At 50.1% G+C, this 27,827-nt stretch overlaps 1 protein-coding gene across 3 annotated transcripts; it reads right to left on the bottom strand.

Annotated features, from left to right (window-relative positions):
* Nucleotides 1–170: 170 nt before the first annotated feature.
* On the bottom strand, nt 171–27,768 carry XPO5 (exportin 5). Of its 3 annotated transcripts, XM_088524209.1 has the most exons (33): nt 27,633–27,768; nt 27,075–27,196; nt 26,431–26,503; nt 25,632–25,769; nt 25,160–25,342; nt 24,141–24,182; nt 23,236–23,262; nt 22,763–22,948; nt 21,957–22,033; nt 21,431–21,530; nt 20,422–20,505; nt 19,848–19,973; nt 19,508–19,598; nt 17,731–17,859; nt 16,851–16,966; nt 15,766–15,921; nt 15,314–15,355; nt 14,624–14,731; nt 13,247–13,446; nt 12,536–12,635; nt 11,431–11,612; nt 6,635–6,735; nt 5,954–6,050; nt 5,140–5,276; nt 4,529–4,626; nt 4,014–4,060; nt 3,516–3,610; nt 2,578–2,640; nt 2,201–2,283; nt 1,710–1,817; nt 1,395–1,532; nt 1,091–1,255; nt 171–531 (listed from the first exon to the last, which is right to left on the bottom strand). In XM_088524209.1, exons 1-33 carry the CDS (start codon nt 27,735–27,737, stop codon nt 391–393), a joined length of 3,660 nt encoding a protein of 1,219 aa, XP_088380335.1. In that variant the 5' UTR covers nt 27,738–27,768; the 3' UTR covers nt 171–390. The 3 variants fall into 3 exon arrangements, with proteins under 3 accessions (XP_088380335.1, XP_088380336.1, XP_088380337.1); XM_088524210.1 differs by lacking the exon at nt 24,141–24,182; XM_088524211.1 differs by lacking the exon at nt 24,141–24,182 and having other exon boundaries at nt 14,624–14,713.
* Nucleotides 27,769–27,827: the final 59 nt, after the last annotated feature.

Below are 27,827 nucleotides of genomic sequence, written 5' to 3'. Positions count from 1 at the left end.
CACTGCCCCAACTAGGACTAGGGTGGCCCCGCTGCAGACGGGCACTATTCTGCCTTTTGCATTACTCCTAAACGCCACAGGCTGAAGAGGAGTTAGAGACACCTGAGGTCAGAGCACGGCCAGGCTTTACCTAACAGAGTCTGTGGGCTCAGCTTCCCCCTTGCAGAGAAGCAGAGATCGAGAGTGACTAACACTCGGAGGGGAGGGGAAGGAATCAGAAAAGCTTAACGGACTGGATCCAATGGCACCCCAGCACCTTCCACATGTAGGGAGGGCAGGACCTGTAAGGGGTTTTATTCAGGTAAATGCTTCTGGAGATGACAGGTAGAATCTAATGTGCTTACTATGAGGAGAGACAGAAGGGGAAGAGATGGTGGCAGCGTCCCTGCATCAGGGCTCAAAGAGTGTAGTGAGGCCCTCTCCATCCTCATTTTCTAGCATGTCTGTCTCCAGTGATGGCTTCACCTTTTTGAAGAGAGAGGGCAGGTTCCGGATATGAACTTCCTTGCGGAACTGCTCCCCAAGGGACTTCTGCAGAGGATACAGAGGCGTTAGTCACTGCAGCCTTCACAGGCCCGCTCAGCCTCAGGGCCTCCCCCCTGCACTTGGGAGGCAGGCAGGCCCCAGAGTGTGAGCAAGCCCCAGCCCCACACTGCTGTGGGGCTTTTAGAAAACTCAGGTTTAGTCTTTCCAAAGCACCAGAGCATCTCAGTAAAGGCTACTGTGGACTGCTCTGCACTCCTGTGCTTCAACACCTCATACTCCAGCCTCACCAGAGGCCTGCAGCTCTCCAGCAGCTTTGCTCAAACATCCGAGCAGCTCCTTGGCCCCTGCAATCACTTTTGTGCCACGTACCCACTGCTTCTTGGAGAGAAGCTGCTGCTAGAGGTCTTTTCCATCTGGGTTACCATCCCCAACCCTCACTGCTGCTTGAAGAGACCCAGTAAGATATTCTCAGTATTCCTGAGACTGCACTGCGGCAACCTCCTGCTTGGAAAGGGACGTGCTGCCTACTGTCAGGCTGCCTTCCCAGGCATGGCTGAGGGCTATAAAAGGAAATGGGTTCATTTTGCTCTAGGATATCACCTACCCCAATGCAGCCTGCGATGAGGCGCTTGAAATGATCCTTCCGGCGCTTATCTGCCACTTTCTGCAACGTTGGGTTGAGAAGTTTTGACTCAAACTGCTCCAAAGATTCCCTCTGGATGTCTGGGATCTGCTCCATCACTACCTTGAGCTCAGTGTAGCGAGGACGCTGCAGGGAGAAGGCTGGTCAGGATGGCTCTGCCAAAGGAGCTGTCCGGTCCTCCCGAGGGACCGTCAGCTCCTCGGCTTCCCTGAGCTGAGCTGCTCCACTGGCCCCCGGCACCGCGAGGGAGAGCACAGCTCCTCACCAAGGCCTCGTAGATCTGGAAGGCCAAGTGGACCAGAGCGGCCATGCAGCCATCGTGCTGCCCATGCATCTGCAGTCCCCTGAGCACACTTGTGAAGAACCAGGACACGGCATCAGGTAGCAGGTTTCCTGCGAGCACCTGGGGAAGAGGCACTGTCAGCAGCGAAGCAGGATACTGACTCACGACTGCCTTTGCCCAGCAATTTACTCATCCCAAAGGAGAAAGTGCCGTGGGATGAAGCAGCCTCGTCTCTCCCTCACTCAGAGCTTCTTCTCTCAGCTGTGCAGAACTAGCCCTGCTCTCTCCCCGAGGTACCTGTTTGAGCAGCGGCCAGCAGAGCTGCGTGGTGGTTCTTTGGCACGACAGGGTGTCCTTCCAGGAGAGGGACGTGAAGGCAGTGATTAACATAGCAGTGCAAACATCCTGAAAAGGAGTCAGGAGGTGAAACAGGCACAAGAATGATTTCCCACCTTGAGGATTTGTGTCTGAAGGAAGCCAGGAGGCAGCCTGGGACTGAGGATGGGGACAGGATCAGGGAACACCCAGTGGGGCTGGATGCCCAGTGCCTGCCCACATAGGAGGCCACAGAGGGCAGGAAACACTGTAGTTGCATGTTATACTGAACCCCAAGCCTTGAATACTTTGTTGCTTCTGCAGCAACTGACAGGGCCCTTAAAAATAAGGATGCTCCTGCCAGAATGATTCTCCCACTGACTAGGTCCTTGTAGCAGTGTCTGGCTGCACTGCAGACAAGCGTGGCAAGGAGCACAGCAAAAGGATGGTAAAGTGAAGGGACAAGCCCTTACCTCCTGCTTCATCAGACACTTGCCCAGCTCGGTGAGCTCTGCGCTGGCTGGAGGAGTCACATCTGTAGCCATCACCTCGTCATCTGCAGAGCGGAGCAGAGGCAGCGAGTGTGGCACCCCCAGGGAACAGGCAAAACCAAAGTGTCCCCGCCAGGGATGGGACACACACAGGTACCCTGGTACCTCCCGCCAGAGCATCTGCCCCCCGGCAGGCAGCACCCAGCCACTACGAGGCAGGAAGAAATGACTCCAGCTAAGAAACGACCGTGCACGTGCCCTGTCTGCTCCAGGAGCAGGCTGGGCTCTCCCTGTTTAAGGGATGGGAAAAGTGTTGGCACGCACCAAGAGGGGAAGCGCAAAGGTGACCGTTTACTCACCATCTCCGTCTAGAGTGGCAGCTGTGTTTTGCTCGACGCCTTTCTTAGAAACACAGCAAACGGCTGCAAAAAACAACTGCAGGTCAGAGGGGCCAAAAGGGAAAGATGCTACTTCAGGACACGCAGAGATCATCCTGCACAATCTGCTGGGCTGACAACTCCTTCAAGCTCCCCCCAGCTCTCCCTACACCTTGTTCTTTACATAGTATCTGAAGAACCCAAAAGCACAGTCTAAAAGCCAAAAATTACCCTAACTGGACGTGTGAAACACTCTGCTCACATGATCCTTTCTGGTGGAACCTGCTGCAAGGTGGCTGCTTTGAACTACTAAGAACCAGGAATGTGCAAAAACCATTTGAAGCCTAGAACCTGAGGAAAGGAGCGTGTACAGCAACAGGGCTAACAGGAAGGCAGAAGCAAGGCTGTAAAGCTATGTGGAATTGATTTTTCCAGTCTCTGCTCAAAACCACACTGCAAAAACATGAGGCTAGAGAAAAGGAACACAAAAGAGATCTGCTTGTGGCGAGAAAGTCTTTCCTTGTGATTGCCTGGAGATGTGACAGATGCTGACAACAAAACTGCCCTTTGCTCAGATTGTCCACAAATCAGTGTCATGTTATCAGCCTCCAGGCCGCAGGAAGGAAGAACTCGGATCTCAAAGGAGGACTGGACTCCTATCGGGACAGTGCCAAAACCACGGAGCCCTAGAGGCCAACGACACAAAAGGAAGGCAATGCTTGCTCTCTCACAGGTTGTAAACTGAGCTCTTACTAGGTTTTAGTTAAGATTATCACAGGGTTAACTATCTCATATCTGGCTTCTGAGGATTATGTTAATCTCTTCCAGCTGTAAATTTAACTGCAAACTGAATATTCCTGTAGTCCTCTCCAGGGCAAACTTCCCAAACATCCCAGTGGGCCTAGCTTAGGTTCACTTACTGATGAGATCCATGACTTCGCGGGTCAGCAACCTGACCAGCTGCTCCTCAAGCATCTCCTGAGACTCAGGATTGTCGTCTGCAGCATCATCCTCACTGAGGAGAACAGGTTTTAGTGTGAGGGGAGCCAGAGCCTTAACGTATCACTTCTGCCCAAGCACAGGAGTGAGTCACCAGCAGGATAAACAGAGAGTGAGGCTGAGAACTGGCTCAGACCACCACTCCCCTGGCGAAGCAAGGCGGGGAATACTGAGGTGCAACTGCGGCCAGGAATAGGATGGGCTGAGCAAACTCCTCACCAGCAGTATCTGGCATTAGTAAGTCCAAAAGCAAAACCAGGGAGCTGCAGGCTAAGTCAACGTGCCAGAGGAATCAGTGTTTTTCAGTGCTCTGCTGGTGGGCCTGTTCCCACCCCCAGGGCAGGAGGGCCCCCGAAAGCCAAGAGCTCCAGCCCCCTCCCTGTTCCCCCCTGCAGCACTCACCAAGGGATGGCGCTTACCAAAACATGCCTCGCTGGTTGATCACTTGCCATTTCTGAGACAACCTCTGTTTAAGACCAAGACAAAAGGGAAGATTCAGTAACTTCCTCAGGAGCTATCCTGAATCCAGTGTAAAAAAGACCCAAGCACTACTCGCTAGGAAGCAGTAACAACTGCTGATAGAAACGCTTGCAGGAATTGCTAGCACTGCTCTCAGCCCGACTTTGAACAGGACAGAAATTGCTCGTTAGCTGCAGTGAAGAGCCAGAAAGCCGTTGTGGCTGTGCTGGCTCCAAGCTGTCAGGAAAATGAGGGGCCACAAGCACGATGACTCCTACAGAAATGCTCGTGCCCGAAGAGCTGACATCCTCCAGTTTGAATTGAGCACAAGGCGTGCAGCAGGACAGCCTCACGAGCGCCCTGAACAGTATCAGGGCCTCAGGCAGCAGGGCTGTGCCCTCGCCACGGCTGGCTCTGGAGCGGGAAGCACCTCCTAGCATTCCCACCGGGACAGGCAACAAACCAGCTCTCTTACCACATGCAGATATGTGAAGAGTGGTCCCAGCATGGGGCAGACAAGGGCTTCATAGTATTCTGGGGGACAGGAGAGTACCAAGGGCTTAACAAACACACCTGCACAGAGCAGTTAAGGAAAAGACCCAGCACATGTGGCTGGCCACAGCCCTGAATTAAGAGGGGACACATCTACCCAGGCGTGAGGTGCTCAACCTCCTCCCCTGACAATTCAGCTGAGGAAGCAGCTGTGGAGTGAATGTCCAAGTACTGGGAAGCGGACTGGGACGCCCAGGTCTCGCACGCAAGCACCGGCTCTAGTCAGACACCCCACTGCCAAACACCTCCTCTCTCCCAGCCCACTGGCCACCCAAAAGGCAATTTCCATCTCTGAGGGTGTATCAGGACAGCACAAACCCTTCGCTCGTATCCCAGAGCCAGGGCACTGCTGTTCCTGCTCATGCCCTGCTAGGCTGACACCTCTGCCATTCCATGTGTACCCCTGTTTGCCTGCCTTCCCAAACATCCTTCTTTAGCTCAGCTATACTGAAGCTGATGACAGAAAGCCTGAAGGTTTTAGCTTTACATGCTCAAAGCTCCCCTTGCTGCCCTGAATCAGTGACGTAAGGATACGGAGCATAGGACGCAGTCTGTAGTCAGGAATGTTGTTGAGGTTGACAAAAGCCGAGCTGAGGAGCTGCGTGGCGAGACCCTCCACGGTATAGAAATCCTGCTGCATGGAGGGGCCTGCATTTCCCAGGATGTGGAAACTACAATGCAAAAGCAAGTTACGCACAGCTGTGCTGGACAGCTGGGACACACCTGGCAAAGGCTGAAGGTGCTACCCTTTTGAGATTAGATGGTTCCCACATTCTTATACAAACATTAAAGAGAAATCTTGGCATAGGATCTCCCTTTTAGGGAGATACCTGCAGAAAGATAACGCTTTAAAACATACACTTAAAAGCATGTGTTTAAGATAAACAGTAACATACATTTCCAAGTGCTGATACTATATCCTAACACAGGATTAAAAGCAAGGAAACAAACTAGGTCAGGATACAGAAAGAGCATTCCAGCCCTGCTAGACACTGTTACAGTGTTACAGGCAGATCCACACTTTGAGGCACTTCTTCAGCAACCCTGGTCCACGTGTGTGTGGTGGAGTTAAGGAAAAGACCCAGCACATGTGGCTGGCCACAGCCCTGAATTAAGAGGGGACACATCTACCTGGGTGTGAGGTGCTCAACCTCCTCCCCTGAGGTTGAGCTAGGTTGAGGTAGGTTGCAGCTGTGAAGTGTAGTTCACCACTGCTCCTAGCACTTCAGAGATTATAGAATACAGCACACTTGAAAAGTGTAAGTCTAAAACAGGGCTGCACCCAGCGATGTCTTTCTGCACCAGCTGTGCAAAGCGAGATGGTACGTGGAAGCTGCATTGCTCTTACCAGTTGTCGTAGAGGGTACAGAAGAAGCCCTGCATCCTTTCCAAGACCGTTTTGTAAACGGGAGCATCATAAAGCTCCAGCAGAGGCTGAGGGAGACCTGTGGGAAAGAATAACCCCAGCGCTGTAGGCAAGAACAGCGCGCGGGAGCGGCTGCAGCCAGGCGGGCCGGGCGGCAGGGAGGGAAGGCAGACGGAGCCAGCAGTTGCACAGCTCCTGCAGCAGCCCAGCCCTGCATGCCTGTGCTCACCTCTGCTGGGCAGCACTGCTGCCCCACGCTGCTAGTACGTCTAGCAGAGATCAGGACTTTGCTGCTTTACGTGCAGTAGCTCACAAAGTCAGAGCTCACAGGCGACAGAAGAGGTAGAGGAAGTTAGTCTGCTTATTTTACTGATAGGGAACAGAGCTAAAGCAACTTCAGCATCTTTAACTCTCTGTTAGAGTCTGAAATGAAACCTTACAGCCCATACTTGGGCCACCTGGACCCATTTTTGCTCTTCTTGGGAGACCTCCTGGGCTCACAAACTCAAGTTTCTTTTTACAAAGGCTCCAAAAGCCTCATTTTAGTATCATGCCTAGAAAGAGAGAGCAGGGCTGAAGTGGAGGTCTCCATGACCTCTATGACAGGTCTCTGCATGAGCTCTCCAGGATGCCACACATTCCTCCTGAAGAGAAGCTCCTTACCTAGTATGGCATTCTTCTCCACTTCCAGCATGTCTAAGGCCTTTGCAAATGTTTCTCCCAGCTTAGCCACCATCTCTGGTGTGTAGAGATCATTGTGAGTCCTGTAACAGAAGAGCACTTGGTTTATACTGGTGTGGGTCAACCCCTTTTGCCCTTGAGAGTGGGATCCTTTCCTTCAGCTTGTGAACAGCTCCTCTGTGGCAGACGATGAGGAAGGTGAGACCAAGCACGTATGCATGGGATCCCCCTTCCCCACCTGCGAAAATATGGGGGAAGTTCACCCGACAGAGACGTGGAGTGACTCCACCTCATGTCCTGAAGCTCCTGACTGCCCCTTGCACTTCCTTCAGTTTCCCCCACCCACTGTGAGTGCTGGCAATAAACTCCCAGCAATTCTCCACGGATGCTGGCAATAGCATATGAGCTTGGCCAAAGGGATCAGAGGACGTATCTTAAGAACTGACAGACACAGATTGTGTAATCTCAAAAGATTTCCTGCACCTAAGGCCCCTGCAGAGGGAGAGGCTTTTCCAGCTCCAAAATACACACGCTGCCCCCAGGGATGGGTCACAGCCCCCAGAACGGCAGGCAGTACTGGAGGGACTCTAGGGAGAACGTTAGTCCAAGAGAGGTTACTCGTGGCAGACACACGTGCCCCCTGGAAAACGCATCTGACTGGGAATAGCTCCACGGAATCAGGAGGCAGCCATGGTCAGCCCTCCTTGGGGAGCACCAGTTCAGCCTCGGGTGGCTGGTTCTTGCCATCCGGGCCAAAACGGGTCCCCTCTTAGCCAGGGTACTGACTTGCTTTCATAGCTGGACTCAGCAGGGGGAGTCTCTCTCACCTACCTCTCTCCTTTGAGACCTCAGACCTCCACTGTGGGTGTCGCAGCTGCACACAGCACAAATCCTGCAGCCTCCTCCAAAACTGCATTGCCACTGTACCTGCTGCTAGAGGTGATCAAGGCCAACTCAGTATCTGCCCCTAGAGCAGCGGTTCCCAAAGCAGGGGGATGCGTGGGAATGGCTGCAGGGAGGGAGCGTGGACGGACCTCAGTGCCTTCTCCAGAGTCTCAGCTTGCACACACGGCTTAAGGATTTGGGGATTTTTTTTTTTTTTGGAAGGTCTCGGTTCACAATCCTGGCACCCCGATGCAGTGACATCTGCCTGGGTTTGCAGAGAGCCTGCGTTAGCTCCCAAAAGGCAACGATCCCATTTCTGTCAGCAAGTGCTAAATACTTCCCTGCTCACAGCACGTGAGGAAGACAAATATGTAAGTTTTGCTTAAAATAACTAGACAAATGACTTCTTAACCACTCATATCTCACTCTGGGCTGGATCTAACACCATGCAACAGCCCTCAAAGGGACAGAAGCTGGTTTTAATTTCTCAGCAGGAGCCAGGGAAAAGCCCAGGTTCCAGAAGTTTGGATAATGCTCATCCACTGAGTCTGAAAACTTGGTGTTTCTGCTTGATGCTCTCCTACAACCTAGCTCCAAAAATCATTTCCTCTTTCATGTCTCCTGCCTGCTCCCAGCCAAAGTTGGCTTCACCTTATACTGGTTAGAAAGATAATGTGGGAAAACCCAAGGACTGCAGAACTGTGGGGCAAACCTTGAAATCTGATTGCTCTAACCCCAGCAAAGGGGTCAGACAGTCACATCCTGATGCTGTACTCATGGTCCTTGGTGGATTCAGAATCCTTGAAGCATTTGCTCAAGTGTGACAGTTGGGAGAGCAGATGTTTGCTCACAGGCCAGTCTCCCTCATTCTGAACTACAGGAAGGTCCCAGTGGTGACAGAGAACATGGCTAATCAGTTGCTCCCCATAAGAGTCGAAAATCCCAAATCCCCTGTGCATGGAGAAGTTGTGGCCCCTAGGCATGGTCCAGCTGAGATTCTCAGCAGCGAGCAGCACTCCTGGGCATCCCTTACACAGGAGAACATGGAAAAACAAAATTCAAGAGACATTTATAATTCAGGTAAGACAAGAAAGGATATGACAGGGTGTCGGGAATGTATTCTCAGAGATGGGCACAGCTCTGCTGCAAAGGGTGTCTCTGCTGTCTAGAGACGTGGACTCATAGGCCTTAAGGCAGTCCAAGCCCACGCTTGAAGTCATCACCCATAGCTGGAGCCCTCTATGCTGGCTGAAGCCCTCACGGCACCCCCTGTGCACACAACCATTCTGCTCCAGTATTAAAGCCACCCCCACATCAGCATCTCCTCGAGAAAGGTTCCAAAGAAGCCTTTCTTTGTGCAAAGCATTCGTTGAGCCTGACTAGCCGGTCCACTTGCAACAAAACACAAGCACACCCCAGCACCACAAAGATTTGTTGCACAAACCAGTCTGTGCATCTGCTGACTGCAGAGAAAGGCAGAAACGGTATGGGTGGCTGGAGATGGATGTGATTCAGGAAAGAAAAAATTTTAAGCAAAATTAACGCAGAAGCTAGAAAACAGCTAGATAAAGAGGCACAACAAAGGACAGAAAAACTATCACTCAGAAAGCTGTAAGCAATGAGCAAAGCAGCCCCATGACCACTCAGCAAATTTGGCTGCCAGAGACACAAGCATGAACAGACACAGAAAGACACGCTGGCAAGGACAGCACCTCTCCGTCTCTGCCACTCAAAACTGCCCTGCTTCCCTCACTATTTGGACTCCCTCTCCTTCCCGTTGATGTCAGGCACGAGCAAACCCCTACCTCGGAGCAGCCCCTCTCTCCCTGCAGATGCAGCACAAGCACCACACGGCGCCCGGGGAGCGGTGCCCAGCGGGGCGGGCGCAGAGAGACCCCTTCTCTGTACGCTGGGGTCCGGCTTGGGGCGCTCGGGGCAGCTGCCGCCGCAGAGCCGCTGCCCCTGCCGCCACCAGCCCCTGCCAGGGGCTTCTCAGAGAAGCCGACCTCTCCAGCAGCAGCAGGGCCGCGCTCTGGGAAGCGGTTTGGTCCCGGCAGCATCCCGCCCAGCGCCGCGCTTCCTGACTCGGCACCGCTGCAGGCTGGCTCAGAATGGGCTCCTCAGAAGCAGTACGTGAAAAACGTCCTATGGAGCCTCCGGGGTGATTTTTGCTGTCCGAGTACAGGCACCAGCTTCTCCGGAAAGACATAAACGTCGTGAAGATTTTAAGCTGAAAAACTGTGAGCCTGTAGGTGTCACAGAGACCTCTGCAGCCAGCAGTAGCCCAGCAAAGTATCAAGTGGAGGATCCATTGCTCTCAATCCATCAGCTGTTTTGTCCTTCTTGGAGCATCCAGCCTTACGCACTTCCTTTGGGAAGGCCTGGATGCCTCCGAGCAAAGCGTAAGCTGCTCTTGTATGTTACCAATCATTCTGAAGCATCCCAAAGTGGAGATGTTGGCCTGCAGCAGAGAAGCTGGAACAACCCAGGCGCGCTAGCTCAAAGCACAGCAAGGGAGCCTCTTCCTTTGTGCTGATGGGGAAGCACTGGCAACAGATCACAGCTGGGGCTCGGTCCTGGAGGCGATACAAAGGCAGGCGCAGCACTTCTGCTTCTTTACAGGTAGTGCAGTAGGAGTTCGGCAGAGGAAGGTGTAATTTAGTTTCCTCAGCTTGTCATAACAAGGACCCCAAGCGTTTTTAACAATGGATGAGTTCTGGCAAGAACAGCAACTGCACTGGCACAAAGCCGCTCCGTTGCAACCCGCTCAAAACTTGGGCTCTCCCTACTCCACACAGTCTGCCTGAAGAGCTCATCCATCGGATCTCTGGCCTTCAGGAAAAAGGCAAACCACTTCCAAGCAGAGCTTCTCCGCACTACAGCCAGAAACAAGATGGTTCAGCCCTGTCCACAGGTCACGGTGCCACCCCCTGTGCAGCACAGGGCTCTGCAAGGAGGAACGACCGCCTCACCAGCGCTGGGGCCAGACCACACGCGCTTGTGCTACCAGCCCAGCACGCTGCTTCCCACCAGGAGGTGCAGCCCTGAACTCACCATGACACAAAGCACACCTGACTAGGCAGCGCTGGCAGTGGCAGAGCGCCCTGCTCACCAGCCTGGCAACTGAAAAACCTAAGTGGATCTGAAATGCTCCTTCCCAGCGGGCTCCTGCCAAGCACAGACAGATCCCCCACGTTCACAACACGCAGCGTTACCTCACAAACAGGCCCGTATTCTGGCAAAATCCCAGTGTCAGCTGTTCTACTGAGCTAGATTCCTCACTTATAAATACGTAGGAAACACGTTACTCAAGGTTGGCCTTCTCTGCTTCCTCTCAGCCCTTCCTCTGGCTGGCCTAGAGGTGCCCGACCTGAGGGACGTGCAAGGCACCGCGGGCAGCGGCAGCCCCAGAGGCCACAGCGCTGGCTGCGGGAGCTGGCAGCGCTTCGGGACGCCACCTTTGGTACCCAGCAAAGCCAGCTTAACTCAACACTGATGGGAGAACAAGGCAAACTGGATGCGATGAGAGCTGGGGCTGCCCTGGTAGTGACTGCAGAGGTGGCCTGGTGGGGGCTGAGGGCAGAGCAGAGATGTTAGTTGAGAAAAGAGTAAATGGACGGCAGATTTACAGCAGTGGAGGCGGGGGAGGCAACCCCATCCCCAGCCCCCATTGTCTTTGATGGACTCGTGTAGGCCAAGCCAAGGACGGCTCCAGCTGCCCAGTTCCATCCCCCACTGTGAACAGTGGGGAACAGGACCTGGGCACCTGCACCAGCCTGTGTTCCCGCTGGCTCCCCTGGGAGAACATGCTGTGAGCACTGCCATATTTATCACTGCTTGACTTTCAGCGGCTCTTAAATCAGCATAAATGATTTCAAGTCAACTAGACCCACCTTATGAGAGCAAGGAGGTTGTCGAGGAGTTTCAGGACCTGCTCAGTGCAGGGGTTGCGGTAGATGGGGCTGCCGCTGGGCATGTAGCCGACCAGGAATCCTCCGGCCTTGGCCTCCTCCATAGCCGCGGGCCAGCGGGCTCGTTTCACCACTCCCAGGATGGTGTACACGCAGAAGCTGATCTGCAACATGGGCAAGAGACACGCGGCAAGCGCCACGTCACCAGAGCGCAGCCCAAGTGAACGGGGCCCCAAAGAAACCTGCCACCCTTCCGTCCCGAGGGGAACGTGCCACAGAGAACCTAACACGGTGACAGGGACAAACACCGGTGGGTTTGTTGCCAAGAAAATGAAGCAATCTGCTATGACAAATTCCATCATTTTTAGGGAGGCTGGGCTATGGCAGGAGAGCCTAGGAACATATTACCAGACAAAGCATCAATGTGTAAGTCTGAGGAGTACGCAGACAACTTGTTCAGAGGGCAGGGCTGCCCTCTAAAAGGAAGTGCCAATGTCATTACTCCCTCATCTCCTCCTTGTGCTGGGAGGGATACAAACATCTGTCACCTCACAGCAATCAAACTGCACTGGCATCAGAGCAGAGCTCTATTGAATTATTGCAGTGTCTTCCACAGCCCTAAAGACAGCAACCCACCCACAGCCAGGCCATGAAGTAAAGGCAGTGGACTGCTGAACATCAATCAGAACATCAAACTCCTAGGAGGTATTTTAATTATATTCAATGCTGTAGTCTCAGCAGCACGTTTTCCACACTGCCTGGCTCAGGAAGCACAGCTCGCATCACCTGTTTCCAAAAATTGGGCTAACCAATTCCTTCCCACAAACCTAACTCTGCCACACCAACAGAAGGGAACAGAGCGCTTCACCCTGATGAATCAGCTGCTCTGGCATGACCTACATGCTCACAAAGGCTCAGAGAGGCAAATGTTGACCTGTCATTCTGCAGTGGGAAAAACTGATCTGCATCCTTAAAAGGTGAATGATCTGGAAAGATCTCGTGTGTGTAGCCACAACACAAATGAAGGCTCTAAGGATATGAGTTACCTCGCTCTAAGGATTAAGTCTCTCCCAGTAATGATACTCACTCGAGAACGGTTCAGGCCACTAGCATCTTCCAAGAGTGGATCAGTAATTTTGTTATCTGCACCCACATAGGCAATAAAGGCTTCAGGATCTGAGAGGATTCTGGCAAGAGAAAAAAGGCAGTGCTAGAGATTACTGTTTGTACCAGGGAGCTTTGCGCAGAGCCTTACACTGGCAATAAACTTCTTAACAGAACAAGCTAGAGTCACTGGCTAGCACTCACCACTGTTCATGGAAAATTGAGGAAAAGCAGCAGGGATCTGAGACTCTCCAAACACCCCCAGATCTCTTGGGCTGTGAGGACCCAAAGCCTCAGAAGCCCTTACAAAGCTGATACTTCTAAGAAAACTCTTGTACGTGCCCAGCAGTCCAGGGCTGCTGCCTGGAGCTGTGGGCCACCAACATCTGCTTTTAGGAAAGACAGCTCAGCTCCCTGGCACCGTGCAAAAATGTCTCTTTTCCCATTTTCAGCAACTGCTTTGAACATGCTGGGAAGTGCCCCTCTACCACCTCAAACAATTTGTAGGGAGCCATTTTCAACAGGCAGCTCAGACTCAGTTGGCAGCTTCTCAAGGAGAGCTATTAACACAAGCAACCAGCAAGTGCCCAGCACAGAGGTCACCAGGCACCCTACCACCTACCACCCAGTATTCCCCATCGAGGCGGTGCCACCTCTGCAACACATCCAGCTCAAGCTCTGCAGTGCCCCATACCTCTGCATCTCTGCGGAGAGCCATAAGTTGGCAACAGGAGCCATGAGCTCCTCCAGGAAAGCTTTCTGCCGCTCATAGTCCTTAAACTGGTTGCTGATGAGGACCAGGGCCTCCATAAGGGCACATTTCTCCATCTGTGTCAGAAGCAGCTCATTGGAGAGCAGCTGCTTCACGTGGTTGTACAACATATCGAAGTTTGGCTGGAAAAAACAACCCAAGCAAGACAGTGTCACATATTCGGTGTGGATGGGTGTCACTGCAGGAGGTAGGGGTACCCATCTCTAGGTAATCATTATCTGCCACAGCAGGGTCACATCTCAGAATAGTTCTGGTCCTTTTATTTGCTGTCCCAAAGTACCTTGCTCTCGTGTCTCTGAGGTGCCAGACCTCTTCACTCACTGCTAGTCTATTAAGTGCTCACATGGTTATCACCATGTCCACAGGAGTGGCCTAGCTTCCTCCCTACCCGCTCTAGTCACAACCATGTCTTCCTGGATCTCTGTACAAGCCTCGGGAATCATCTCCTTCAGCAAAGTCATCTAAAGATACTGTGGGGCAGCCCTGGGCCCTCAGCTCTTCCAGTGAGAATGGCTGGCTGCCTGGGAGGAAGGGGGAGTTCAGGGAGCAGTAGAATGGGACAAAGATAAAGCCACTAGTTCTTGGCAGGTGTTGCAAAAATGCAGACTGGAATCCCCAAATGACCTTAATTAGCATTCTCAAAAGATCTTCTGTTTTATTACAGCCTGCAGATTAACCTGTAGCCACAAATTGAGAGCCTCACAGAACTTCTTTGTTTAAACTAGCAGTGTGCTCCAGTGCTCCCCTACCTCTAGCGCTACGCAAACACAAACACAAAAAAAGAAAAGGCACTTCAGAGCCACTTGGTTCAGCAAAAATCAAACAAAACATTACTTGGTGGATTTTAAAAGTAAATAGTTTATGTCTGTATTTTCTAACTTCCTCAAGCTAAGCCAGAAGACAAACACTCTCTTTCTTCTCCTTCATTCTTTTAAGTAAGAAAAGAAGGTCTGCAGATCAGCCATTGCTAACATCTTTACCTAAGATGTTTCCTTTACCTAAGGAATCAGTTGCTATATATGACAAAACCAAAACTCAGCAAATGTATCCCTAAAACTGTCCCAGTGCTGCCTGTCTCCTCCCTTTCTCCTTTGGATTTAACTCATTTCAACACTTCCAGCAGGAAACCACTCAAACATGGGGGGTTGTCAGTGGGGGAAATAAATCATTTTGTTGCTGTTTATGCAGCAAAAGTATTTCCTTGAAGAAAAACAGGAATGTAGCCAAGAAATTAAAAATCTCACAAAATACAGCTGGAATTGAAGAAAGGCTCCTGAGGACCGACTTGGATTTACCTACCAGGACAAGCTGGGGGTAATCCCGGCACATCTTGATGATGGAGGAGCACGCGTGCCTCCTCACGTTCTTCACTGCTCGGGTTCGAGGAGCCTGGACAGACATAACACACTTCAGTGCAACAAAACAAAAGAGTTCAGACAAATGCAGAGCATCTTCAAGAGTCAAACCCATTACATGCCGGATTTTTTTTGCACTGCTGAGTGCAGATCAAAGCACCACCTCCACCCGCCTTGCTCTGCCCACAAGCCAGGACACGGCGGTGGCCAGTTCCCCGGGCAGCACGAGGCCCTCGTTTGGACAGGCTGTGCTCCAGCAGCGCGGGGCCGGGCGCCTCCCCGACTGCAGCAAGACTCTGAGCAGTCCCCAGGCAGCTGGCCCTTCACAGCAAACCAAGCACCGAGGAGCACGGCAGCTAACAACGAATTTCACTCTCAAGAGGGCCAGCACAGGGCTGGGTACTGAGCGCACTGGCCTCGGACACATGCGTGGGACTTTCTAAACTTGTCAGCCAAGCTCATGAGGCCATGCCCACGGAGAAGGGATCAGCTGTCTGTACTCCCCTGCCCCTTCCAGGAGCAGGACTAAAGACGAGAAGCTTGCGACAGTGGAGTCTGCAGACTATGAGCTTTAGAACACAATAAATTTGATCTAACCATTACAGCATATTAAGAGAGAATAATTCAGACCTACCTTACTTTCTTCTATAACTTCAAAGGTAACTGAAGCAAACAGCTGTGAGAAAAGGGAGGAAAAATCCAAAACCCCACGTCACTTGTTAACATCTAGTACTCACTTATATTTTGAGTTCAAGGAACAGATCAGAAGATACTGGTGCAATTTCTTTAAGTCAGTGAAAAACCCTTGACTAAGTTGAAAGGTGAATCATCAGCACAAAGAGGCCTTGAAATAAAACATGGTATTTATTGGCCATAGCTTAGCGTTATGACTTAGGACTGGGAATCATAATGTTTATGTTGACTGACTCTTGTTCAAGGAGAAACAATATCTCAATTTTCCTGTTTCTGATGCAAGGAACAGTCTTTGCTTCATAGGAAGCTCAAGAGCATTCACTAATATGTCTAGTACAAGGGTCTTACTCCACTCAAAGCCCACCTGATTTAGCAGGGCCTGCGGGTGCCTACCTTGGAAAGGACTTGCTGTAGGTATTCTGGGCGGTACGTGACGAACGGGAAGAGGGCAGAGATGTTGGTGAGCACACAGGAGAGGATGAGAGGATCCTTTGTTTCGTAACTGAGGACTAGCTGCAGGAGATCTATGCCGTCATTCACTGGGATTTCCTACAGGAGGTAGCAGAAAAAGAGAGAGAAGGAGGGAAAAAAAAAAAAAAAAAAGCAGGCAACGCTCAGCACTTCAGCCTGTAACACACATCTAGGTCTGCTAAAGCCAGGCCAAGAAGTTGTCACCATGATATTAGACCCCCTCAGTTGCAGTAGATTTTCTTAAAGCAGAAAGAAAAGCGGTGGAGACCTCAGTTTACCTATGTGCTGTATGTACTTGCTAGAGATAAAGGGTAGCAGCATTGCCATGATTGCTCAAGCAGTCTTAAAAGATGCCAGTCTGAAGTCCCTACTACTGTCTGCATCCTCAGGAAAGACAACTTTCCTCTCTCATTTTGTGTCCTGATTCTCCTTTTCACTCCAACAGATTTCACAATCAGCTAAATCAACCCTTAAAATTATTTTACAGTTATCCGAACAATGAACTAAAGTGCATGAGCAGCTTTATTCAATAAACACCAGTTTACAGGAGTTTAAGAAAAAATTTGCCTGCTGTTAACAAACAGAAGAGAGAAAATCTGTCTCATCTTCTGATCTCCTGCTCCTTCAGCATGAGTTTCACTCAATTAAGAATCCAAAAAAAAAAAAAAGTGAAATCAGGGTACAACTGACAAAATAACCTCAGTAAATTCCACCTAAGCTGCCCTCTTCTTGTCTAGCAAGGCCCTACGTAGAAGTGCCACCTCTGTGCCCTCCTGTGTTACAGGGAGTAACACCTAGAATCAGGATGTATCTGACAGAAAGCCAACATGGGGTTAGTCTCATCTACAGCATCACTGCTCCTCGGGATAATCATTCACCAAACAATCCAGGGTTTTGCATGGAGGTAAATGCTTACTACAAGATTTTCAAAGACAACACAGCTGAAAATCACCCATGTCAATGCAGAACAAGCCAGGAAAGCAGGCAAGAGCATTTGGTGCACGTACGTCTTTATCCAGCGTTCGAAACATCTGGCTGATGACGCTCTCCGAGAAGAAGGTCATGGCATCCCACTGAACAAAGGAGGGAGAGAAGATGGAGCAGACCCCTTCGCCCGTCTTGGCTGCAAGGAAAAGAACATGGGAGCTTTCATCGTGCTCCTCCCATCGCGCGCGGCACCAGCCCTGTCAGCTCTCACGATGCGACGTTTTAGCGCTCAGGAATTTCTGCCACGCTTTTCTCCCCGCACATCTGGCGGGGAAGCACTGGAAGCAATTAAGGCACTCCAGTATCATCTGCCTTACTTAGGCGAAGGGTCCTGAGCCAGAAGGCTGATCCTAAAGAGGGTGTAGCACCGACAAACCACAGAAGCAAAAAGAAAAGGAGGCACCACAAGCCCAGGTTCAGCACTGCAGGCAGGACAGCACTCACTGAGGCTTCTTGGGGAACCAAGTGGCCTTCAGGGGAGGAAAGCAAGGTGACTGATGGAAAGATTTGCCAGTCAGGCTGAACTCCCCTTGGCAAGAAATAATCAATTTGCTACAGTGATGATAAGGTTCAAATAATAATAATGCATCTGCTCTACAAGGAGAGTTTGGAGAGAGAAAGAAAGAGTTTCCCCGCCAGCCTGAGGCTCCACAGTAGTTTCCACTCTCAGCAGCGGAAGTAGGCTACAAATGGTTAACTCTTGGGTTTAGGGTTTTTTTTTTCGTTCTCTCTCTCTCTCTCACTTGCAAAGATCTTGAAGCCTTAAAAACGCAATCAAGATGTCTGTTTCCCCATCAAAAAGTGTGCTGTAGGAAAAAGGCAAAGAAGATTTTACTTGGCTTAAAAAGAAAGCTAAATTCCATGTGAGTGTGTGCATTTCTCTCCCCTCAGGTAACTTACAGTTCATGGATCCTGCATCAAAAGGAAGCGAGAGCTGGTACTTCAGCCACTCCCCAGCCATTTGGAAGCCGGTCCGGGGGTCCAGGCGACAGGCCATCCTCATCACCTCTCCTTGCTGGGCTCGAAAAGCTGCAGTGAAAATTGGACACATGTAACAACCCCAATAACAAATGCTCCCTCCCCAAAACTCACCCTGCAGCTTTCCAGACCTGGGAACATTGTGAATATAGATGGTAAACAGGGTGGACATTTTTTTTTTGAAGAGATATAAATGGATTTTAAAATGAGGAATTAACATAAACACAATTAAAATGTAAGCAGAACTATGAAAAAAACTATCCTTAGACTAGATTTGCTATAACTGGGCATCTATTTTTCATTTTGTATTTCTTCAAAATGTATGTATTTGCTGCTTTCAAAGCACCATGAAATGCTGAGATGCTAAATCAGCATTAGATAACCATGACTGCCTTTAGCTAAACAATTTCACCCCCCCCACAGAATATTTAACTTAATACCGATCACTGGCAGGTTCTAGAATACAAAGCTAATGACACCCTGGGTCAAAACAACAACCAACCAACCACCAACCAAAACCAAGAAATCTTGTTTTCATGTTCAAAGCTATGAACAAAAGTAAAGGACAAGAACAGGAATTTATTTGCTTGAAAATCTTCCAGCACAGCAGCACACACAAAAAAAAATCAGCTCAACTGGCTACAGATGAAACTTGCATTGCTTAAAAAAGATACTTATCCAATAAGTTAGTTTTGTATTTCCAAACAGTTTTATCTTTTTATGTACAAAACACCTTCAGCATCATTTAGCTCCCAAAAACCAATTCTGACTTTGTGCATTTAGCTGTCTTTTGAGTTCCACCCAAGTAGATTTAATACCACATATAAAATCCAACTAACTTAACAATACAAAAATGCCACACTCATTTTCAAACATAAATGTAAAATTTATGTTTAAACATTTTACATTAAATGTAAAAATTAAGAATTTAGTTTATTATACTGTGAGGCTATGGAACCTCCTCCTTTGGAGACGTTCAAAACCCCCCTGGATGCAACTGGGTGCCACGTGCTCCAGGTGTCCCTGCTGGAGCAGGGGGATTGGATCCCTAGAGGTCCCTTCCAACCTCAACCATTCTGTGATTCTGTGTGATTACAGCTCAACATATAATTCAATGAAGTATACAGTATATCCTCTCAGCTACCAAGTAAACACCGGACTATAGCAGCCAATGAGAACTAATCTCATTTTCCAGAAGTAAAACACAAAACAAAAATAAAATTAGAAAAGGGCTCCCTGTCTGCTGATTTAAGATAATGATTAAGACCACCTATTTTCAACTGATCAACCCCAACTACTGGGACTGAAGCAGAAGCTACTCAGCAGGGCAGAAACATCTACCTTTCAGCGATGACACTTAACAACTTGTGTAAGCTGCCTCCTTCCTAGTCACAGGACAGGACTCCAGGCTAATGCCTCCGGGCAGCCCAGAAACTCCTTTTTTTTTTTTTTGATACTAGGTAGTGATGGCTACTTGGCCATCCACCTAGACAACAAAGTAATAGCAAAGTGATACCAAAGAAGAACGTGAGTTGACCCAGGAAAAATCTCAAAATCCCCCAACTCCAAGATGCAGGCTGAAAGAGTCACAAGAGTATTGGCAGCTGCCAAGTCAACCTAGCAGGCTCCAAACTCAAGTCAGCAGATGAAAAGAAAAGGCACAAAAAACAGCATCCATACAGGGGCAAGGGCAACTTACAGTTGAAGAAGGCGTTGAAGTCCTCATCACTGTCAAAATCGAAACGAGAGTACTCACAACTGGGGCTATCCGATTTGGAGGGAAAGCCCACCTGGGGATAGAGAGGAGAAGGTCAAGGAGGAAGAGGAGCACCCATCACAGCTAATTCCAGCTTCAAGGAGACCAAGACTAAAGGCAGGCAGCAGACAGCGAAAGGCTGACATTAGCGCTGTTGCTCAGCAGCCTGGGGATTGTGACTCTGACAGCCACAGAATTAAAATTTCAGTTTCTCCCCTGTGCTCTGCAGGCCATGTTCATCTTGGCTCCTATTGACACTGACCTGGCCACAGTTCCCACCTACCTTCACCAAGTTGGTCATGGATGCACGAAGGTACTTGGGAATCGTAGCCAGCAACAAGGGGTCCCGAGACAGAACGTCGTGCCGGAAAAGGGCTCCCCAGGTGATCTGGGTGGAAGAGCGCAGGAACTGTGGGGGAGAGGGAGGAAAGGAAGGAGTCAGAGAAGGTTTGCAGTGCTATCTACTGCTGACATCCAAGTGTTGCAATCAGAAAGCAACAGTAAATCATTCTGTTGAGGGCAAGGCATGCTGCAGGCTCAACCCAAACATTCATGAAGACAAAAATCTCTCTAAAAAAGCGCTCACACTACTTCAAATCCTGCAAATCCTGCTCAGCACCTCTGCGCTAGCCACCATGCCTAATGGGACGGCAGAGCAGGAGAAAACACTTTGTGCTTCCTATCTTCAGCTGAAAGGGAAGAGCCATATCCAGCTGTCAAATATGCAGCACTTTAAGTTCTGCAGTCTTCTTATACATACATATACACACATACATGCGTGTATATACCTAAACTGCATTCATACATTCATATACAGATGCAGACACTACACTAAAAACCTTCGGTCCTTCACATACCTGGCTGGGATGGGTTGTGAAGGCTAAAAATGAGTCAAGGTATTTTCCAAAGTTGGTTGGTGTTTCCACCTCAGAATCTGAGCCCTGTTAGGAAGACAAACAATTTCAGACTAACCTCACGTCAGGCCAGGTCACAAGCGTATGTCTTCAAGTAAAGCAGGTGTGCTGTATCCAGTGACAGAGATCGCAAGGAAGGGGAAAAGAAACCACGACAGAAGAAATCCCCAGATCCCAACACATTGCTTCACTACAGACTAACAGCAAAGTCACCACTGCTGGAACTAACTAGGCATCCTTTGTTTGCCGTCCATTCTTGCTAGGATTATTGTGATACCCCTGTCCCTTCCCTCCCCCCAAACCCTAACGGGTCTTCTTTGTTTCTGTGAGGGTTGCTCTGCCCTACCACTTCTCATAGTCTGGCTGCCTCGGGCCCCCACACACAGCCCCTCTCCATGAGCCTCGCTCCCTTCCTGTGCCGATGCGGGCAGCACAGCACCCAAACCACTAGTGTAGATCTGCCTCTCAGCACTGACACAAAGGGCATCAGGAGGACAAACAGCAGGAAGACAAGATTTTTTCTTAGCTTGACAGAAGAACAAACAGACACACTCTTTTGAGGATATCTAGTGTGGAATTTTAAAAGGCTTCCCACACAGGAACAATTCTGTTAAGTAGCTCTCCTGCAGCAGTAGAGACAGCAACAAACCTAAACCATTCTCAATAATGCTTCATCGTTTCACAAAGGTAACACAAGATAACTCTTGGTGACAGCACAGGCCTGGAATCAGGGCACAACCCCTCCATTCCACATTCCTAAGACCTGGCAGGATTCAGTCACCCCACCATTAAGCAAACCAATTTTTGCCTCTTCCAACCACGTGGAGAGAGCCCTAGGGCTCTAGGGCCAACCACACTTAGAAGAGGGCTGCCTCGTTCCCAGCCCTGAAGAGCAGCCTTGCCAGGAATGCTGCTGGCATTAGTACTTACTGCTAGAACAGCAGACACTTACCAGCAGCGCACACAGCTGGCTGCCCAGCGCACACAACACTTGGCACAGTCGCTTCAAGAAAACATAGTGCTTCTCCACCAGGCCCTCCCCATCTGCTGTCCTGGGAACGAGGAGAATGGGAAATACAGGGTAGCAGTTACACAGGCTGCAAGAGACGGGCATGCTGCTATCTTGTAAAGAAAAAGAGCTCTGCAATGATTTAATTTTATCTCAGTGGAATTTCCTACTAATGACACAATACTTTAATTAATGTCTAAACCCTTTAGATTTGGCTCTCTCTCAAAATCCATCCTGATCAGCTGTAGGCCAAAAGAGAGAGCTGGGGAAACTTAGATGCTCACACCACTTTGTTCTTCAATTAGAGAATCTAGCAAAAATGCAGTTTTTCCAGTTTTACAAAAAGAGGGCTTTTGTTCTTTCCTAATCCAACCCCAGCTTGCTGTAGTTGAGCAGCAAGGTCTTTTGCAAATGGAAGGCCATTTGTAGACAATTTCGTGAGAAATTACAGCAGCAGGATGGTACTCACTGGGCAGCGGAGAGAATGTAGTGCATGGCAACGTCTCCAAACAGGACCATCAGGGGCTTCCGATCCTCCAGCTTCCCCTAGGCAGAAAGTAAGACAAACACCTCAGAACATGACTGTTTCTTCCCATCTGTAAGTGGAGATGAAGACTTCAGGTGTTCTTCCACCTGGGGACAGGGTGGTTTTCCATAGGTGATCTCAGTAAAAAGCACTACTAAAAAGTATCTAAGGCATTCCTGATTTCAAGCATTTTCCCCAGCTCCTAGCACCACAGGGGCTTCAGGCTGAAAAACTCATCCTCACACATGAGGTCCTCACTGCATCACTTTTATTCACTGCAGACTGGCTGGTTACTTAAAGGTAGCAGATGAACAATCAGCCTAGACATTAAAACTCTTGTAAACACAGAGGATCACAGCACCTTTTAAGTCCTGTTATCATTGCTTGAGGCACTAAGCTGCTAGGTGACACAGTTAGGTGACGATATTTTGCACCTCTCCCCAGTCATAGAAAGCACCACAGAAAAGAAGAAAAAAAAATCAGTGGGGATCCCCAAATTTCAAAGCTGTGAGGAGAGGCACGGACAGACATTGAAGAGGGTTCCAGCAGTTACTCTATGTATTGTACCGGTATGACATGCACTCTAAAAGCCATTAACATGAGCAGCCAAAAATAAGTAGAACTTTATTTCCTTAAACAAATAGGCAAAGACATCCTTGCTTAATCTGAATAAATACATGAGTGAAGGAGGAAAAAAAGTGTGTGAGGGGGTGTGGGGATAGCGTCAAAGAGGCAAGCAGAAAACTCACTTTTCTGCTGACAGCAATCAGGAGACACTCAGCTGCTCCTACTTGGAGCTCAGGTTCATTTAGGAGCAGACACAACATCTCGAGGAGCTTGCAGTTGTCTGCTGTGATGTGGCTCAGGGCCACCCAGTCAATGTAGCCCGCCAAGGTGTTGAGGGCTGCAATCCCCACACGGCAATTTGCCTGGGCCTGCAAACAGAGAGGAGCCAAGAGGTCAGAGCCAAAGAGAACATCCACTTCCCAGGAGAGCAACATCAAGAACTCCCCTGAGTCAGTAAAAAGGTCCACGTCCTCACGCTAAGGAAGCCGGGCAAGGCCTGGGCATTCCTCCCCTTGTGCACCTCTCACTTCACCACCAGAGTTTGTACTGCAGGTGGGTGGACAAGCCAGTAGCAGACTCCACAGTCTGGCAGAAGAGCATTTTGGAACAACCGTGTGAATGGCTACGGCACTGATCCTTACACAGCTGCACTCACCTTCGGCTCCTGACCCAGATCGGCCTTCTGGAAAAGAAAACAAGAGACGGTAGGTGAGCAGCTACGGCAGACACTGCCACCAGCCACTGCTGCACGGACTCATGCTTGAGAAAGCAGCTTCATGGAGCAGCTCCCTCGTGAAAGGGCTCCAATGCTGCCTGCAGCTCAGGACATCAACGCAGCCCGCACAACCACTTCCACAGCCCCATGGCACATAAGAAAACCAAACTTTCAATTGCAAGCTTGGCCACAATTTCCTTCTCATCCAAAAGATGACAATGCAGTCAGCAGTCACCAGGGGGGCACAGGGGACAAGAAGGAAAGGCACTTCAGTGTTTCCTGAAAACGTCCAGGGAAGACGCTTTTATCCTTTATTGATGTAAGAGCATCTTACATTGAGGAACCAGTCTCTGAAAGATGCAGGTGGCTTCTACCTCATGAGACTGATGCATGAAATGGAAATGATTTGGTCGGCAGTCAGGAAAGCAGCAGGTGAAAGCTGGGGCAAGAACTTAGGGCCTGACTTGCAGCTCCATACACCTAGCAGCAGCAATGCACTGCTTGAACCAGCTTTTTGCCTAACTGGTGCAAAGGCAGTTTGGCTGCCACGGACATTCAGGTTTGATCAGCTCCTCACAGTCAAAGACACCACAAGTGTATCTTCCTGCTGCAAGGGCTTGGTTTGGAAACTCTGTCCACCAACACATTCTGGGCAGTGATTTTAAGTCACTCTGTGCCTGAACCATTTAACACTGAGCCACAGGGGCAGAATTGCATTCTCAACCACAGATAAGGGTCTTGGAGAGCTGCACATGGCCTCCAGTAGCGTCAGTGTACAAACCTGCAATTGAACACCCAACCCTCATGATTTACCCTGTGCACAAACATCCCAAAGATCTGCTAACCTGTGGAGTGGTGAGAGCTTCTTGTTCCTGGGGTGCTCCAACCTTGCCAATCAGAAAGATTCCACCGTTAGCAGAAGCAGCCACACTTCAGAGCCTCAAGCACTGCAATTCAAACCTTACCTGGAAATGCATTTCAGCCAGACTACAAAACGCACCAGGGTTTCCCATCCACCACCATGAACTGCCTGCTCTACAGCAGGATTTGTTCAGTCTGTTAGTGCAGCAGGAAAGCAGACACAAATCAGCCAGGACTGTCAGCTAGGACAGACTCTTCCATTGCCTCCCAGCTTCACATTTAGTGTAGCTCCAGAATCCAATTCACAAAGAATGAGCAGTACACATAAGCAACTATTTCTAGCCTGCTTTTTGCTATATGCTTCACCTTCTCCGATCTAACTCCACATGAGAACAGTCTGGACCTTCTGCCTTCACCTTCCATCTCGACCAACTAGAATGCCTCTGACACCAGGTAAGAATTCAGGAAAGAAGAGGCCTCTTTAGGAAACCCTCTTCTGTCAATACATGCTGAGGAAGGCTCTTGCCTTTTGCCTAATCTGAGTTCTAGGACACAAGGACCAGACAGTCCCAGATACAATGCCGAGACATGAGACACCAGAAACACACACATTTTGGAGCATCTACGTGAGTATGTACCTGCAGCAAAGGACAGTGCAAATATTTGCCCAGGATGACATCTCTTTACCAACATTGTTACCAAAGCTACCTTAAATCTACCCGTTTCTGCCACAACCACACCTTCACATTGCTCAGATGTACACCCCAAGTGTCAGCCAGATGAATTGCCCAGCAAGCACGATGCACACATTCACTCAAGAGCTTTACACAAGTCAGACTATCAGTGCCAATCCTGTCACCTTGTGCACTCACACTTTTAGATCAGCACAGGCTTCCTTGGTCACAGCAGATTTCAGAGAGTTTCTAGCACTTGCTTCCCAGATGATTCTCAAACTCCTAAAAGCCTCTAGCACTGACTGAACCCAAGGAAAGGAGACTCTTACCATGCGCCTATATTTGTTGACATTCTGCTGCAAGGCAGTAAGCAGGAAGTTGAAGATCTTCTCCATGTTCTGGGTGAGCGTTTGCTGGATATCTCGTCGCCGCTGGGTAGGCAGCGTTTGAAAAGTCACAACGTCCTCTGCCAAGCGTAGGAGGATGAACATCACCAGTTCTGTCTGTGTTTCCTGATGTCACAAAATGAAACACACGCCATGAGTCCAGCTGAAACATTAAAACCTTAAGAGACCAGCTGAGAGGTGACGACAGAGGGAGAACTTGAATGAAAATACAAGCTGTTGCTTGTGGACACAGACAGGAGGTTTGCCTCTGCTGAAACCATCTCCTAGAATCTCCTAGACTCATACAGGGATATTTGAGTCTACCTTGCTCAACCACAAGCTTGGCTTTCTTCAGGATGGTGGAAGACCAAAACCTACCCTACAGCCAGTGGAAGAGAACAGGTGTGTTTCCTACCCCTTGCTTGGAGAGGGTATCCAGCTCCATTAGCATATCAGGCCAGTGCTGCGGCCACTCCCGCTTGATCATCTCCACCACAATGCGAGACAGAACATCCTTAATGTGACTTTCCTCCTCTAGGATGCTTTGAGTTCCCTGCAAGAGACAGGGGGCAGAGTTATACAAGCAGCAAAACCCACGACGTTCATCATTCTGAGACAAGAGGCAGAGTGCCTGAAAATATTCTGGATGGCTTCAAAAGGAATGAAAACAAGCAAAGCATCAAAAACCATGCAAACCCCAACTCTCATCACAAACAGCTCTTGATCCCAGCTACCTTGAAGAGCACTCCCATCCTCCCATATGTCCACAGCTAGCGAATTGTGGGCACCAAAAGGATTTTCCTGAAAGGGAGGTCACTTGGTCCTGAGAGCAATTGCATCTATATCGTAAAAACAATTTTAGCATTCTTGCAAAGGACAAGAGTGTTCACATTTACTGAACATCCTTCTAAGAAAAACAGAAGCAGCTTAAACGTCTCATGAAAGCCTCGCAGTTTCCAGCCATTTGAGGTGGCAAGGCTATCCTGTACACAAGCTAAGGTGATAAACGTGGTGGAACAGTCAGGGCCATACAGCAAGAAGGTAATGAAACACAGAACTGAACTCAGGCCCCTCTTTGGTAATTTCTTGGAAGGGATTTTTTTTCTCTCTCTCTCTCTCTTTTTTCCCCCACCCTTCCATTTTCACTCCCACTATCCGTCTCTGAGAGAGAGAATCATTCTTTAGAGGATAGTACAGGGGAAGAAGGTACTTACACTGGAGATGAGGCTCATGACATTATTCTTTAAGTAAACCTTCTCCAGGCGAGGCATATTGTTCCAGCGGAACCTGTCCAGTAGAAGAATAATAAATAAATAAAAAGACACAACACCAAATCAAAGCACTTACAAAGATTTCTGACTTGATTCTCAATGAACTTTCATTTCTTTGCCTAAATTATAGAGAATACAGTTCTACAACTCAGTGTTCTGCTAGCGCCCGACCTATTAATGAAAACATTGAGTTAAAGTTACTTCTAGTAAACAGGTGGGCGTTGCTGAGGTCAACAGGCATGAAAAGTGGCAGCAAAACCACAAAGTATCAGGTCTGCAGTAGTCAAAGAGGAATCTCAGAACTTAACTAACACAAGCACTATGGGTTAGCATGAGACTAACGACAGGGATCCCTGCAAAGACAGTCCTTTGCACCTGCTTACATTTTGCAAGGTTAGCGTGTCTTAGAGCTCTGACTTAACCTATGTGAACCACCTGAAATCATTTTTTTCCACTCCTTGTTTCACAGAGGAGAAAATAAACAGAGACCAGGGCAACAACTGGCACCTGCTGCAGAGCGGGCTCTCTGCCTCCCGAAACCCTCTCCCTGTGCCAGGTGGCAGCGGCCGGGCACGGAGCTCCCTTACTTGACCACGTGCTCCAGGATCTGCAGGCCGAAGTGCCGGACGATGGCTGTCTGCGTCTTCTCGGCCAGCTTGAGCCCGCAGGGCACGCAGATGGGGCACTTCTCCTTGAACTCCTCGCAGAACTAGCGAAGGAGTCGGCAGGAAAAACGTGAGAGCAGGAGCGCATGGCTGGGGGGATAACGGGAAGGCGGGGGGAGCTCCAAAGCAAACGGGGAGATAGAGAGGAAAGGACCCTGCAGGGATGAGGTGAGGGGAGAAACGGGGAAGGAACCCCGAGGAAATGGGGAGGAGAGGGGAGGGAGCCCTCCAGAAGCGAGAGGGGTGCGGGAAGGGGTGGGGAACCCAGGGGAAAGGGGGGGAGGGAGAAGCTGCCCCCCGCCAAGGAAGGCGGGAGAAAAGGAACCCTGGGGAAATGGGGGCGGGGGGGAAGGGGAAATGGGGCTGGGGGGGAAGGGGAAGCCCCTCCGCCCGCTCTCCGCCCCCACAGCGCCCCGGAGGAGCGGGCGGACGGGGCACCCGCGTGGCCGGAGGCCGGCGCCCGCGCTCGCGCGCCGGTACCTTGAGCGCTTCCAGGCGGTAGCGCTGCGTGGAGGCCGGGTCCATGATCACCGTCACCGCCTTCACGAGCTGCTCGCACAGGCTGCTCACCTGCTCCGCGGACATGGCGGCCACCGGCGGGCAGCGCGAGGCGGCGGCGGCGACGGGGCAGGGGGCGCGGCGCAGGCGCCGGGCCGCGGCGGCTCTGCGCAGGCG

The sequence above is a fragment of the Tinamus guttatus genome, unplaced genomic scaffold (assembly GCF_059628265.1).
Source record: "Tinamus guttatus ecotype Peru unplaced genomic scaffold, ASM5962826v1 Tinamus_guttatus_pri_ptg000208l, whole genome shotgun sequence".
Taxonomy (NCBI): domain Eukaryota; kingdom Metazoa; phylum Chordata; class Aves; order Tinamiformes; family Tinamidae; genus Tinamus; species Tinamus guttatus.
The sequence above is the reverse complement of the archived record's forward strand: the minus strand, read 5'-3'. Positions and strand labels throughout refer to the sequence as shown.

Coding starts and splice junctions, on each gene's coding strand:
- XPO5 (XM_088524209.1), bottom strand. CDS start 27,737: ATGTCCGCGGAGCAGGTGAGCAGCCTGTGCGAGCAGCTCGTGAAGGCG. Junction 25,343..25,631: donor ATACCCTCTCCAAGCAAGGG/GTAGGAAACACA, acceptor TTGTGACATCAG/GAAACACAGACAGAACTGGT. Junction 532..1,090: donor TCATCGCAGGCTGCATTGGG/GTAGGTGATATC, acceptor TATCCTCTGCAG/AAGTCCCTTGGGGAGCAGTT.